Source organism: Myxine glutinosa, chromosome 3 (assembly GCF_964187855.1).
Source record: "Myxine glutinosa chromosome 3, kmMyxGlut1.1, whole genome shotgun sequence".
Lineage (NCBI taxonomy): Eukaryota > Metazoa > Chordata > Myxini > Myxiniformes > Myxinidae > Myxine > Myxine glutinosa.
Window position 1 is genome coordinate 45,822,735 of NC_136263.1, and position 15,326 is coordinate 45,838,060.

General features: G+C 44.8%; 2 protein-coding genes across 3 annotated transcripts in view; one reads left to right on the forward strand and one right to left on the reverse strand.

The window, feature by feature from the left end:
• The window catches only part of LOC137412342 (uncharacterized), a 57,718-nt gene that overhangs the window by 21,159 nt on the left and 21,233 nt on the right, over nt 1–15,326 (reverse strand). For both annotated transcript variants that reach the window (XM_078773969.1, XM_078773970.1), the window contains exons 9-15: nt 12,944–13,069; nt 12,713–12,844; nt 11,666–11,986; nt 11,487–11,546; nt 9,306–9,566; nt 9,126–9,220; nt 8,832–9,000 (exon numbers count right to left, since the gene is read on the reverse strand). In XM_078773969.1, coding sequence (XP_078630095.1) covers nt 8,832–9,000; nt 9,126–9,220; nt 9,306–9,566; nt 11,487–11,546; nt 11,666–11,986; nt 12,713–12,844; nt 12,944–13,069 — 1,164 coding nt within the window. The remainder of the gene's footprint in view (nt 1–8,831; nt 9,001–9,125; nt 9,221–9,305; nt 9,567–11,486; nt 11,547–11,665; nt 11,987–12,712; nt 12,845–12,943; nt 13,070–15,326) is intronic.
• LOC137412343 (uncharacterized) overlaps nt 12,826–15,326 on the forward strand; it is a 64,130-nt gene continuing 61,629 nt past the window's right edge. The window contains exon 1 of the mRNA XM_078773982.1: nt 12,826–12,865. The gene's annotated coding sequence lies outside the window, so the exon portion shown is untranslated. The remainder of the gene's footprint in view (nt 12,866–15,326) is intronic.

Consider the following 15,326-nt stretch of genomic DNA (forward strand, 5'->3'; position numbering starts at 1 on the left):
ACTGGAAAATGTTTGGCGTAGTCCTGGGCATCATGAATGGCCACTGCCAGACATTTTCAGTGGTGGGTTGTGTCTGCCAGATGCCCCCGAATGCCCCCACCCCCAAAATTGAGCTAGATCAGCTCGTGATTTAACCCGGTGAAACCTACAGGAAATAATTCGGCATAGTCCCAGATATCATGAATGACCACTGCCAGACATTTTCAGTGGTGGAGTGTGCCCGCCAGACACCCCCGAATGTCAGCACCCCAAATTTGAGCGAGATCAGCTTGTGAGTTAACCTGGTAAGAATAAAATACTATGGAATAACAGCAATATAACTTTTGAAAATCAGATGTTACATTTCAAGTCATGGGAAAAGCAGGGATTTGTAAAGTATAACACGCCATTTATCGTGGGGATTGTAAAGACGCTGACGTTATCTGTTAAATGTAATACGTTGCCGAAACTATTATTTCCCTTTAAGTTCGTAAAATTAAAGAAAGCGTTTCCAATATTATGGTTGGATAAATTGCGTACTGCTGAAACAGGTATGGATTAGTCAGGGGAACAATTTATAGAAATGTCAACTGGAGATGCTATCAATGTTTTAAACATGAAAACAAAACACTTCTACTCATTCATTAGAGAGAGCGAGAAAAAAAGAAGATAGAACCCGATGTATTTATTTTTTGGCAACAACGATGAGCTGTGGTACCATGAGGTCGATGCTGACATCGGTACCATGTGGTTTTACTGTACCATGAGTGACGTTGTAAATGGCATCCGATGCCATTGCAGTTACCTTTCGGTCGACTAACTTGTGTGCACCACTGAAAGTTAGTGTCATGCCACCAAGGAGACATCTGAAGAACAGGTCCAGCTATGCTGGTATCTCATGTGGTGCATTCCTTCAAATTTTGGACTGTTGCAGGATTTGGGGTCTTGGTCTTCGGGAGCTGCATAATCAGAGATCTAAGATGGAGAGCGGCCCTTCTTAACTTGTTATCCTGTTCATACAATTTAGAATCCTCATAAAGGCGAGCCTTGGCATCCTCTTCTGGAAGAGCAGAACTATAGATGAAGTTTCCTTTCTGAGGGTCTGCCAGTTTTATTGCGATTTTTTCTTTGAAATGCTCTTTTACCTTCCTGGTAAGATTTTGAGCTGTGTAGGCCTGGAGGTCTGCCCCATCTCCTCAGACACTGGTGTACTCCTCTTTGTACATGCCAAGTAAATCACCAAATAGCACAGATCGTTGCTTTCCTAGCACCTCATTATGGATATGTGAAAGCAGAGCTGCAAATGCTCTCTTGTGGTAGGACTGAGATGAGCTCCCTTCATTGGGCCTATCTTGATCATCAGTCTCCCTCAGGAACGGGACACGGCATGATTATTGGTATACTGCCTTCCTTCGCGATCAGGTCTACGCCACTCCGAATGAGACTCTCGATACGTTCGTTTTTCGAAGACTTTACCGATGGCAAAGTGACTCGCAACCGGCAACTGTCGCTATCTTCAGTCTGGGCTCCTCTTTTCCATTTTTCTTCTTATGGCTTTTGCCACAGAAAATACAAGTCCCTTTCAACAGGCCCTGCTGATCCGACTTGGGAAGACACTGCAGCGACTTGTTTGGATAGAAGCCTTTTTGGTGGTGAGTTCATCCTCATGTGGCAGGCGTTCTGTCAGACGCTTCCCTGCGTAATGCTTATGACAAGAAGGGTGATAGCTGACAGTAGATTCGTGATCACTGCTTACCAAAATCTGTGTGAGAATAATGCATTGTATTAAAAAATCCCCAGAGCCACACTTTTGCTAACACCCATTATAAAAAGAAATGACTGCAGTAATATTAAATATTAATTGAGAGGAATCAAAATTGACATTTTTTCGTAGTATGGGCATTAGCTTACCTTGAGGGAAATGGTTCAGTCACATGTACAAGAATTATCATAATGGTCCAGTCAGACACGAAAAATATATGCCTTCATTTCCCCCAATCAAGAAAAGAGTATAAATTCACATTGTTTAGCTTTAAAATTAATGACCGTACAGCTAAGCATATAGGCTCCACTTGTAGTATATAGTGTGAGTAACCTTGGCTGCATAAGGTTCATTGACATGTCTATATCAGTGGATAAGGCAGCCTAATTAATGGACAAGTGGCCCTCCATTTGATGGATGGACAGCATCAGCAGGAGGGTGAGGGTTTGGTGAATTTTATGCATTTTGTGATTAGGCCTCGGTGCTATTCTGGTAACATACACATACCTGATGGATTCCAAGGGATGTAGATGTACATGTACCGCTTTGCATCATCATAAACACACTGAATTTGAGTATGGTTACAAAGGAGAGACTTCTCTTAAATCGTTGAAGTTTTAAAGCTTGATTAATGAGATAATATTAATAGGTGGTAGCATGATCTAAGGGGAGCAATTTAAGTAACAAAACTTACCTCTCATACTGCTTCTAATATCTTCTTGGATGCGTTGATGACTAATCATTAATAAAATACCAGTAAGTTGGGTTGCAGTGAAAAGAGAACTTGACTACTTGATTCCTATTTTAAAATTGACTTTATTTCCCACACATATACCGGTAAAAGTGTCACAAAAAGCAATACATTTAAAGTAACACGCCTGGCACCTTGTTATCTAGGTTCAGGCTTGGTCAATACGTGCTACATTGATAATTGTGAGTAAATTACAAAGCCACAGAATCAAGAGATAAATTGGGTTTTACTATAGATGAAGCTGTCAACAGCTACAACATATGTCCACTCTCCGTCTAGCTCAATGGAAGGGGGGGGGGGGGGGGCGGGGGGGCATTCGGGGGCATCTGGAGGGCACAACCCACCACTGAAAATGTCTGGCAATGGCCATTCATGATACCCGGGGCTACACCGAACATTTTCCAGTAGGTTTCATCAGGTTAACTCACAGAGCTGATCTAGCTCAATTTTGGGGTCCCTTTCTAATGGCCCTTCTGACCACACCCACCAGAATGTGCCTGGCAGACGTCCATTTCCTTACATGGACATGCACATGGACCTTTTTTTTTTGTTTGTTTTGTATACAAGATCGAGGCTCGTGAAAGAGCTAACATTAATCACACAAAAAGTCAGACACATCAAACACAAAATAAGGGGAGCGGTAGACAAGATGGGGGGGAGAGGGGGAAGGACACAAACACAACATTTGAGAGCAGGGACATCGAGAGAAATGTGTGAGGGGGAGGGCTTGGGGGGAGGTGGGAGAGGTATAAAACATATGAACACTGCAAGGACTTCCAGGAAAGAAGTTGGAATTTCCAAAAAAAAAAATGTATCTGGGGTGAATTAGCGGGGGTAGAAAAGATCAAGGTTTTGGATGGGGGAAGATAAGAGATGGTGGTGAACAGCTGTTTTAAAGACCTGGAGGGAGGAGTGGGATTGAAGGGAGTGGGGGAGTTTGTTCCAGAGGTGGCAGAAAAGGGGAGTGAAAGAGTGAAGGTGAGCAGAGAGCCTATATTTTGGCAGTTTAACCATCAGAGGGTTGCTGGCAGATATTGTGCGACCTGTAGGAATATTAGGGGGACAGAGCACAGAGAGAGCTGTGGGAGCAAGGCCAGAGAGGAGTCGGTAGAAGACAGAAAGACCACCAACCTGCCTGGGTGAGTGAGTGAAAGGCCCTCGGAGTTAGCTTCATCGCAGGAGATTCCAATGATTCTTAAAGCTTTGGTTTCAACAGCGTGAAGCCGAGCTCGGGGAGAGGCAGGAGCACCGGCCCAGAGGGGGGAACAATATTCCATTGAGATGCAGATGAAAGCCTTGTATGTGGTGAAGAGCTCAGGTGTGCCAAGGAAGGACTTCGCCAGACGGAGGATGCCCAGTCGGCGACTGGCTTTGGAGGCCAGCTTGGAAATGTGGTTTTCCCAAGAAAGATCATGGCAGATAGTGAGACCCAAAAGCTTGAGCAACAGCAATTCTTGGAGAGGATTGTTGAGAAAGTAGATGGGAGGGTTTTCCAGTCGGTCTTTTCGGAGAGACATAGTAAGAGTGTGCGATTTGTCAGGATTGAAAGACATGTTCCACTTGTTTGACCAGTCTGTGATTTTGTTCAGGTCTGCAGAGTTAGGAGGCTGCAGACTGCCGATCTGAGGGATGGAGGATGGAGCGGCAGATAGTGGAGTCATTAGCAAAGAGATAGAGAGGATTTTCCAGAGAGTCGGAGAGATCATTGGTACAACAACAACAACAACATGCATTTTAAGGCCATTTTCCCTGCTAGAGCAGGGGTTAGCCTTGCGGTCCCCATGACAATCTTCTCCATCTTGCCCTATTTTCTGCATCTCTCCTTGTTAACCCCCTTGCCCGCATTTCTTCTTCCACCATCTTTGGCAAAGTCTTTCTCGGTCTTCCCCGTCCTCTACTTCCTTCTACATTCATTTCCATCACTCTCCTCAACCAGTCACTTTCATCCTTCCTCAACACATGACCAAACCATCTCAACCTGATCCTCTTCACAACATCAATCACAGGCTCTATTCCCATCATTTTTCGCAATTCATCATTTGTCTTCCTCTCTCTCAACGATACTCCGCACATCCATCGAACCATTTGCATTTCCACCCTTTCCAACCTTCGTTGCTGCTCTACGTTCATTACCCATGTCTCGCTCCCATAAATCATAACACTTCTCACACATGCAGCATACACCTTTCCCTTCAGCTTCATCGACACTCCCCTCCTCATCAGCACGTCACTCAGTTCCCGGAAAACTTCTTCCATGCACATCTCACTCTAGCAACCGTTGCCGAGTCTGATCCACCTTCTCCATTCAGCATGTCTCCGAGGTAGCAAAATGTTTTCACACCTTCCAGCTTCACGCCGTCTCCAAAATCCAACTCAACATTTCCTCCATCTGCAGCTCCCTCTGTGCACACCTTACATTTGAATGTAGCTGCCACACTGGTTAATGACCCTCTCAGACCACTACATTTTTGATGAACCCACTCAGCACACATTGTACATTGAATGGAGTTCACTCCGACACCCTTCCTGCACACAGCACAGGGCCACATCCCAGTTCTTTCCACCTCACCACATGCTTTACCACTTGCCATCACCTTCGTCTTTCCGATATTCACCTTCAGACCTTTTGTCTCCATACATTCCTTCCACTTGTTCATCTTTTCCTTCAGTCCATCCATACTTTCCGCAATCAACACCAGATCATCTGCATACAACTCCCACGGTAAACCCTCCTTTACGTTCTGAACCAGCACCTCCACCACAGCTACAAATAGTAGTGGTCTTAGTACCGACCCCTGATGCACTCCCACCTTCACCTCAAACTCACCACTGTTCCCGTCCTTCGTCCTTACAGCTGTGCGCGCTCTTTTGTACATTGCCATCACTACTCTGATCAACCATTCCTCCACTCCTAACTTCCTCATTGCCCATGTCAATACTTTGCGTGGAACCCCATCAAATGCTTTCTCCAGATCAACAAACCCAAGAAACAACTTCTTCCACTTCTCCATGTACTTCTCCTGCAACTGCCTCACAATAAAAAGCACGTCTGTCGTTCCTCTTCCTGGTATTATTCCAAACTGCATTTCGTCGATCTTCACTTTCTTCCTTATCCTCCTCTCCAATACCTTCATTCCATGCTCCAATAACTTTATGGCTCGGTACGAGCCACACTCTAGAGGGTCACCTTTCCCCTTGTATAGAGGGACGTGGGTACTCAGTTCCCAATCCACTGGAATGCGGCCTTCTTTCACCGCCAGATTACAGATCTCTGTCATTCTCTTCACACCCCAACTTCCTGCTGCCTTCAACATATCTCCCACAACTCCCGTCGGCCCTCCCGCTTTTCTACTCTTCATTGCTTTTATCGCTTCCTCAACTTCCTTCTCAGTTATCTTCTCTGCCGGTCCTAAAACTGGGTTACTCTCTATGTTGCCATCCCATTCATTCTCTGTATTCAACAGCATTTCCATATATCTTTTCCATCTTCCTTTAATTCCATCTGGGTCCACAACGATTTGTCCCAATTCATCCTTCAAGCAACTCACCCCCATCACATCACACCTCTCTTTCGCTATCTGCTTTGCAATCCTGAATACTGCTCTCTGACCCTCTTCCGAATCCAAGCGTTCTCCGAACATTTTCCGACATGCCTCCTGCGTCTTTGCTACCTCTTTCTTTGCTGCCTTCTTGGCTGCCTTATAACTTTCATGCTCTGCTGTTTCTGCTCCCGTACCCTTCGCCTTCTGCCACTCCTTCCTCTTCTCGTCAATCCTCTTTCCAACTTCATCATCCCACCACCATGTTTCCGAGTGCCTCGGTGGTCCTTTTGTCCATCCACATACCTCACCAATGGCTCCCAACAGACTAGCTTTCATTGACATCCAACCACTTTCAAGCTCAACCACATCATCCTCTACCCTACTCAGTCTCTCTTTTAATGCCTCCCTTGCTGTCACCTCTTTCAACCTCCACACCTTCATTCTCAGTTGGTACGTCACCCGCCGAGCTCTCCTCGCACCTTTCACCCTTATGTCGCAGACAACCAAGTGGTGCTGTGAAACAGCCTCCTCCCCCGGGATCACCTTTGTGTCCCGGAGGTGCCCCCTATCTCGCCTACGCACCAACAGGTAGTCAACGGTTGTCGTCGACCCACCTGACGTGTATGTAACAAGCTTATTATCCTCTTTCTGGAACTGAGTTTTACAAATCAACAAATCAGCTCCATCAGCAAACTCAAAAACCTTTCACCTTCTCCATTTCTCACACCATATCCATAACCCCCATTAACTCCCTCAAAACCATCCATACTCCTTCCCACATGTCCATTCAGGTCTCCTCCTACCACAACTTCCTCATCTTTCACGTTTTCCATCAGCTTCTCTATCGCACACCAGAACTTGTCCTCTTCATCGCTCCGACCAACCTGCAGAGCATATCCCGAGATGACGTTCACCAAGAGCTTTCCAGTCATCATTTTCACCATCATCAACCTATCACTCACTCTCGTCACACTCACCACACTGTCTACAAACTCCTCAGAAAACAGAACACGAACACCATTCACGCCCTCCAGGCACCCTTGCCACACAAACTTGTATTTCTGGCCCTGCCTACCCTAAACCATTCTCACACCACTTCCCCTCCATCTCGTCTCTTGCACACAACATATGTCCACTCTTCTTCTGACCAATACTTCCACCACTTCTCCTGATCTCCCTGTCATTGTCCCTACATTCCATGTCCCAAACCTCAGAAACCGATCTCCACTTCGGGCCGTACCCTGCCCATGTGTAGTTGTAATTGTCATGGTTCTCTTTTTGAGGCAATGTTTTTATGGCCGGATGCCCTTCCTGACGCCAACCCACTTAGTCGTCTCTTACGGCACGCAGGGATACGGTGTACCTATTCTAATCCAGGGTACACACTGGGAAACGTTTAAAACATGGAAATTCTGGGGGTGTGGGGGGGGGGGGGGGGTGGTGAGGGGGTGGGGGTGGCATCACGGCTGCGGGGGCGCCGTCAGCACCACGCCACGTTTGCCTGGTCAGCACCACGGCGGCCCGGTCACCACCACACACTTGGAAAGGACTTCGATGCACGTTGGCCCGGTCGGCCCAGAGCCTGGCGCGAAGTCCAAGGACATCAGCACGTCATCCGAAAACAGCTCCGGTTGGTGCGAACCACTCGGTCAATGGCGCGAACCAGGTCCCGACACGCCCTTACTCGTTTGTGATGCCGTGCTTCAAACACTTGAGACTGGGCTCAAGTGACTTGTTGACTCCCTGGTCGATGGGTCTTTCACTTCACAATCGCAGTCGATGTCTTCTTCCGCCTCCTTCGTGGTCTTGCACCCTCTGCTCTTTCCGTGCTGTGTGTCTCCCACGAGGTTTCTTATTATTCTCCTCGTACAATAACCAGGTAGAAGGGGCTCGGGGTAAGGAGAGAAAGAGAGCAACACAACGGGAGGGATAGGGAGAGGAGAGAGAGAAGATGGCCTAAGTCCGAAGAGCAGATGAGTCCTCGTGCTTGAATGATGCCACGTGACCGTTATGTCATCATTGATAAACCACCTTTAGATAAACCACCAAACCACCTTCGTTACATCATCTTTGATGAAGACCAGAAATAGCACAGGGCCCAGAACATGACTTTGGGGAACTCCAGCCAGAACAGGAAGGGGAGATGAGAGAAATCCATTCAGGGCCACACGTTGCCTACGACCAGAGAGGAAATCCCCAAGCCATGAGTGGAGATTTACATGGCTACCATAGGAGAGTTTGGTGAGCAGAGCTGGGTGCCAGACCGTATCGAAGGCACGTGATATGTCAAGGAAGACAGCTCTGATTTCCTGTTTGGCATTGAGGACCTCCATCCATTGTTGAGCATTGCTATATACATGAAAATTGGTTAACCTTCCAGCTAGGATGACCCCCATGGGCTCCCGGTCTAATAGCCCTCATCGAGGCCGGGCCTTAAATGAAAGAAGAAAAGTGTGTCATGAAAAGTGTATGGTGTTTGTTTGTGAGAAGGAGATCAAAGCTAGCCCGATAGCTATAGTTTGAGTGAGATAGAAAGCAAGACTAGCAATCCTGACATGGAGAGTGTAAGATGGTTCCGGGCACCACTTTAACGCTCCTAAGTCTGAATGCCAGTACTACCCTGGGCGGTTGCTGTCCACAACCTACTACCTAAAGAAAGTTATTTGACTACGACATCGGCTACCAATCCTGATATTCAACATTCATTTCAGGTTTTTAGGTAAACAGATGGGATCTGCATATGCTCAACACATTTGTGTACTGTTTGCATGTTTCAAGCCACCTTTGCAGGTCTTACCTGAGTGTTGCTGGTCTGCTGCAGCCGTTCAATCTCCAGCCGTGCCAGATCTCGCTCCCCAAGAGCTTCCTGCAACCTCCGGCTAAGAAGCCCCACCGTCTGCTCGTAGGCCTTTCGCCTCGAACAACCCTCATCCCTTGTGGTTACCGACGCCAACTGCCCCTCCATCCTATGATAAATGTGCATTACACATCACATGCCCCTTCATACATTTATCAAACTTCTACAAAATATCCCTACACTTTCCAATCCACTTAAAAAAAAAAAAAAAAAAAAAAAAAAACCAACACTCACTTTCTCAGCTGGAGTCGGGTTGAGTTTAGGTTTTCCTGCAGCTGTTCATTTTCCTGAATCAACTCATCACTCGCTGCCTGCACCACTCGCAATAACTACACACAAACACATTAATGAGAATGTACCATGATCACAACTTAAAAGACATCCGAAAGCAGAGAAGTTGCACAGCCTTCTTACCTTCACTTCCTCCTCCAGTTCCGTCTTTTCCCCATCCAATTTAGCAATCTCTTGTTGAAGAGCTACTTCTCGTTGTGCCTCCGTCGCTTTGAGCTTTCCTTGCTCCCGTAAGGCATGGAGTTCCCCTTGCTCTGCTCTCAATATAACCAACTCTTCATGAAGAGCTTGAAGGGTAGATTCTACCTGTGCTCTTGCTTTCTGCTCCTGACTGACAGTTTCTGCCCTGACAGAAGCATCTCGCCTATAAGCTGCCACCAAAACCTGCAACAGAATGAAAAGCGAAAAAAAACAAAAAAACAAAAAACAATTTAAACTATTAAAAAATACACCCACTGATGAACGATTGAGTACATAATTGTAATTTTATACTTTTGGAAAATAATTCTTGGAGTTATAAAGTTGTGAGGTCCATTCATAGCAAGGTCATACGCTAGAGTTCAACATTTACCTTCTTAATTCCTCAACATAAGCTTTAAATTTACAAGCTTACAAAATCTGTTGGTGCATTTGAACAGTTGTCATTGCAGAGAAACCAGCAACCCATCTAAACTCCCCGCAAAGCCCTTTCCACTTAAACATGTGATCAATTGATCTTCTTCCTCTCAAGACATCAATTAAAAAAGCAAAACATTCCCCCATCACATGTAAAGCATTAGCATTTTCTCCAGTCCTGATCTTCCTCAAAAATACAAGATATACTCTATTTTCTTGTCTTGTGTTCTTACACAAATTTATGACAGCAATGGAAAATGAAGTCATCATGAAGTTTGCAATTTAACACTGCTGTTGTGGTTTGTATAAACGTGGATGCTTCCATTTTGGTCTACAACTGCTTTTAATAACTGTCTTTAATCACTTCAAACGATAAAAAAAAACAACTAGAACGGCACTCTTTGACATCATGACGTCGACAGATATGCCTCCGCCCACATTATTAAATCATTATATATAATATATACTTGTACCAAGTTTTATATAAATCCCTTCAACTGTTCTCAAGTACCACATTTTTACCTGACATGACCCCTGACCTTTGATGTCAAAATCTAATCTGTTCATCTTTTCATCATAATCTATAATTGTACTATGTTTGGTCAAAATCCCATCACTGGTTCACAAGTTAGCTTGGTAATAGTGCTTTTACCCAAAGGGACCTCTGACCTTTGACCTCTTGACCCCATAATCTAATCATTTCATTTTTGTGTCAATACACATACTTGCACCAAGTTTGACTTAGATCAGCCGTTCTTAAGTTATCGCAGTAACGAAAACAGGATGACGCATGGACGGACAACCCGAATACATAATGCCTCCGGTGACTTCGACACTGGAGGCATAAAATACCAAGAGGCTGTGAAATTATAAAAAAAAAAGCATCCTTAGCTACAGTCTTTATACAAAACAGTTGATTTCAAACAAGTAAAGCATGATGCCCCAACACCCCCAAAAATAAACTCCAATGTCAACAGGTTCTTAGGGATCATTTCCCATATTTTTTTGCAATACTAGAATTTTTTTTTAGTGGTGATTGTCAAGGCTAACATTTAAAAAAGTCTTCTTCTTCTTCTCCTCTTTATAAGGGGTGATATCCAAGGGTACCAAGATTCTGCCCTATTTCTACCACTATACTCCTACACTTTCCTATGCCCTCAGTCACTCTCTCCACTCTCCAACCACCCCAATCTTTGATATTTCTCTTCACGCAATCCTCCCATCTCAACCACGGTCTACCTTTTTTCCTCCTACCTTGCTCCCTCAACCAATCCGCTTTCTTTGCCATTCTTTCTTCTGCCATCCGCACCAAGTGTCCAGCTCACTTCAGCTGGCTTTTTACCAATCTCCCCATCAAGCTCATCAAGATCCAATCTCCTCCTTCAGTTCATCCATCCTCCTTGCATCCACCCTCTTCACTTCTGCAATCCTCCTGACCCAGTGATTCTCGTAAACCTACAACTTTTGTTGCTGTCTCCATCACTGCCACCGTTGAGACCATAAAAGTTAAAACAAATGCTTATATTTCTGTAATATTATGTCAATTCACCATTACTTTACACATTCTTGCACTGTTGGATATTTGCAAGTGCTTTATCCATTTTCATTTCATCACTGTGAGATACTCATTTAACCATATGTGGCTTGATAAGGACCAGATAATTAAACAGACACAGTACAATGCAGTACCTTGGTATTCTGTAGCTGATCTTTCAGCTTGTTTGTCTGCTTCACAAGGCGAGTCACTTCCTGTGACAGCACACAAAAAGCTAGAATTAAGTGATACATTTTCCAAGATCTCTTCTTAATTTAGACTTTTTGTCTTTTCACACTCGATAAGCCTTTATGGTTTATAAGTCTCAATGTACTTGCTGCAGAGCCATGGTCTCGGCAGTTGGGTCGAGGCCTGCATTGTTCGTTGCGCTCGAGTTCTGCGATGCCATGGTATCCGGCGACAAGCTCGCATCTGCAATCAAATCGCTTTCTGATGAGCTCGTCTGTGTGCTGGAGGAGGTTTCTGGAGCTTGTAGACCAAGGGTAGCATCTGTCAGGAGGTCTGGAGGCAGTTCAGATCCACCAGGTGCGTTGGCCATGGAAAGAGACACCTCCATGCTCTCTTGTTGTTCCAGATGCCCCTCGAGTAAAGCATGAAGATCTTCACAGCGGCTTTCCATCTCCCTGCAACGAGCCTAACGGGACATGGCAATAGAGCAATTATTGTTCAAGGCCTGTTGCATGCATAAAACATTGAAATCACTGCAACAACACGTGCACACAACCTTATCATTACAAATCTACATTTGCGATTGCAGAGTGTATCAGAATATAATTATGAATTTGGCCCGTTCATTGCATCATTATTGAAGCATGACTGATTGGGGAAGATTGGGGATTGGGATTTTAGATTGTGATTTGGATACAAGATTGTGATTGGGGATTGGAGGAGATTGTCATGGGGACCACAAGGCTAACCCCCGCTCTAGCAGGGAAAATGGCCTTAAAATTCCTGTTTTTGTTGTTGTTGACTGTGCTGCTAATGAAGTGGCCCTGTACAATAGGGCAGGAATTTGGAATGTGTCCAGGGTGCTGGCGATAATTTGCCGATTCTTCATCACATTACACTGTGGGATCTTTAACATCTAATTGTTAATGAGTATACATGTCCCAAAATTAATATCAAACTGATAGACGACACTCATCGATGCAACGCACTGCCTGCAAAAGCACTAATCGGATAGCTAATAATAGAATGGAGAACATAAGCCTTAATAGACAGTGCAGAGGATAGTGTGACCTCTTTGCCATCCCCAAAAGCCATTGGAACATCCCATACACTTACAGGATAACACATTTTGTCTTCACGCATGCTGGTGTGGGTTAATTGTTAACCCATCAACAAATGATCAACGACTTACCTCCATGACATGGAGTTTGTTCTCCGAATCATTTGCCTTTTCTTCAGCCTCGTGGAGACGCTGCTCCAGCTCGTGCTGTTCGTGCCTCAAACGATGAACTTCAGAGTCTTTCTGTGCCAGGGCTGCCTCGCTCTGGACATGGTGAGTTCACAGGTAAGTCCTTTCAGACTCTTCACAAAACGTTCTCCACTTGTAAACAATGATGATGAATGATGCACCAGCACCAAATACCTCTCTCAGCTGATTGAGGTCATGTTGCTTCAATGATTCTACAGAGACCTCCAGTTGTAGCTCCTTTTTCTGCTGATTCTGTTCTGTTTCCCATCTCATGCTCTCCTCGCGCTCCCGCACCTCCACCTTTAACACAATCACCATGGGTAATAAAGCAGAAGAGAAGTGGAAATGTGAATTTTTTTGTGATTGGTTATTGAAAACTATAGTACATCATACATCTTGGTAAATGTTCCTCCTCGGAAAAGGAATTGATGCATTACATTGCGCTCTACCTGGATCAAGATGGTAGCTTGCTTTTCGACTTTGTGGATTCAAATTTGAATATAAATTGCCTATATCAAGTCCACACCCCCTTTCAAAATTTTCACCTTTTGTTACCTTATGGAAAGGTTTGGTCATGTGTTGAGGAAGGATGAAAGTGACTGGTTGAGAAGAGTGATGGAAATTAATGTAGAAGGAAGTAGAGGACGGGGAAGACCGAGAAAGACTTGGCTAAAGATGGTGGAAGAAGAAATGCGGGCAGGGGGGTTAACAAGGAGAGATGCAGAAAATAGGGCAAAATGGAGAAGATTGTCATGGGGACCGCAAGGCTACCCCCCCCCCGCTCTAGCAGGGAAAATGGCCTTAAAATGCATGTTGTTGTTGTTGTTGTTGTTGTTACCTTATGGAATTAAATTGGATCAAATTCGACTTTTTCCACATTTTATTTACACATCATAACCCACAACTTCCAAGTGAAAAACAAATTGTACAAATTTCAGAAAATTCATTATAAATACAAAACTGGATTATCTTGGTTGGATAAGTGTCCACCCCCTGAGTTAATACTTGGTGGAAGCACATTTGACAGCAATTACAGCTGTGAATGTGTTGTGATAGGTCTCTACCAACTTTGCATGCCTTGAGGAGGCAATATTTGCCCATTATTCTATACAAAACTGTTCAAACTCAGTCAAGTTGCATGGGGAGTGTTGATGGACAGCAATCCTCAAGTCATGCTACAGATTTTCGATTGGAATTAGGTCGGGGCTCTGCCTGGGCCACTCAAGAACATTTATATCTATTTTTCCTTAGCCACTCCAGTGTAGCTTTAGCTGTGTACTTAGGGTCGTTGTCATGCTGAAAGGTGAACTTCCGTCCCAATTTCAGCTTTCTTGGAGGCCAGAAGATTTCCCTCTAGGATTCTTCTGTATTTTGCTCCATCCATTTCCTTTCTACCCTGACAAGTGCCCCAGTCCCTGCTGATGAGAAACATCCCCATAACATGATGCTGCCACCACCAAGCTTCACAGTAGGGATGGTGTTAATTGGGTGATGTGCAGTGTTTGGTTTGCGCCAAATGTAACGTTCTGCATTTAGGCCACTTTTTGCATTTAGCCATTACGCCATGTGTCCACCCCTCTTATAGTAGCAATTGTAACTGAGCTCAGGTGTAACCAATCACCTTCAAAATCACACACCAAGTTAGTTGGCCTCCACCTGTGTTAAAATGTGATGATTCTGATTATTTCAGAATAAAATCAGCTGTTATCTTTGCATTTGCATTTCACAGCAAATATTCAACCTTGAGGATCAAGGAGGTTTCAAATGACCTCCAGGATAAAGTTGTGGAAAGGCACAGATCAGGGGATAGGTATAAAATTATTTCAAAGGCCTTGAATATCCCTTGGAGCACAGTCAAGACAATCATCAAGAAGTGGACGGCGTATGGTACCACCAAGACCCTGGCTACGGCATATGGTACCACCAAGACCCTGCCTAGATCAGGCGATCCCTCCAAACTGGATGACCAAGCAAGGGGGAGACTGATCAGAGGCCACCAAGAGGCCAATAGCAACTTTGAAAGAGCTCCAGTCCTTTATGGCAAAGACTGGTCACTGTGTGCATGTGACAACAATATCCCAAGCACTCCACAAGTCTGGCCTGCATGGTAGTGTGACAAGAAGGAAGCCATTACTCAAAAAAGCCCACCTTGAGTCCCATTTGAGGTATGAAAAAAACCACTCCGGAGATTCTGAAGCCGTGTGGCAAAAAGCTTTGTGGTCTGACGAAACCAAGATGGAACCTTTTGGGCTAAATGCAAAACGTTATGTTTGGTGCAAACCCAACACAGCACATCACCCAAAGAACATCATCGCTACTGTGATGCATGGTGGTGGCAGCATCATGTTATGGGGATGTTTCTCTTCAGCAGGGACTGGGACACTTGTCAGAGTAGAAGGGAAATGGATGGATTAAAATGCAGAAAAATCCTCGAGGACAACCTGCTGCCCTCTGAAAGAAAGCTGAAATTGGGACGAAAGTTCACCTTTCAGCATGACAACCCCAAACATACAACCTAAGCAACATTTGAGAGGCTGAGGAACAAAAATATAAATGT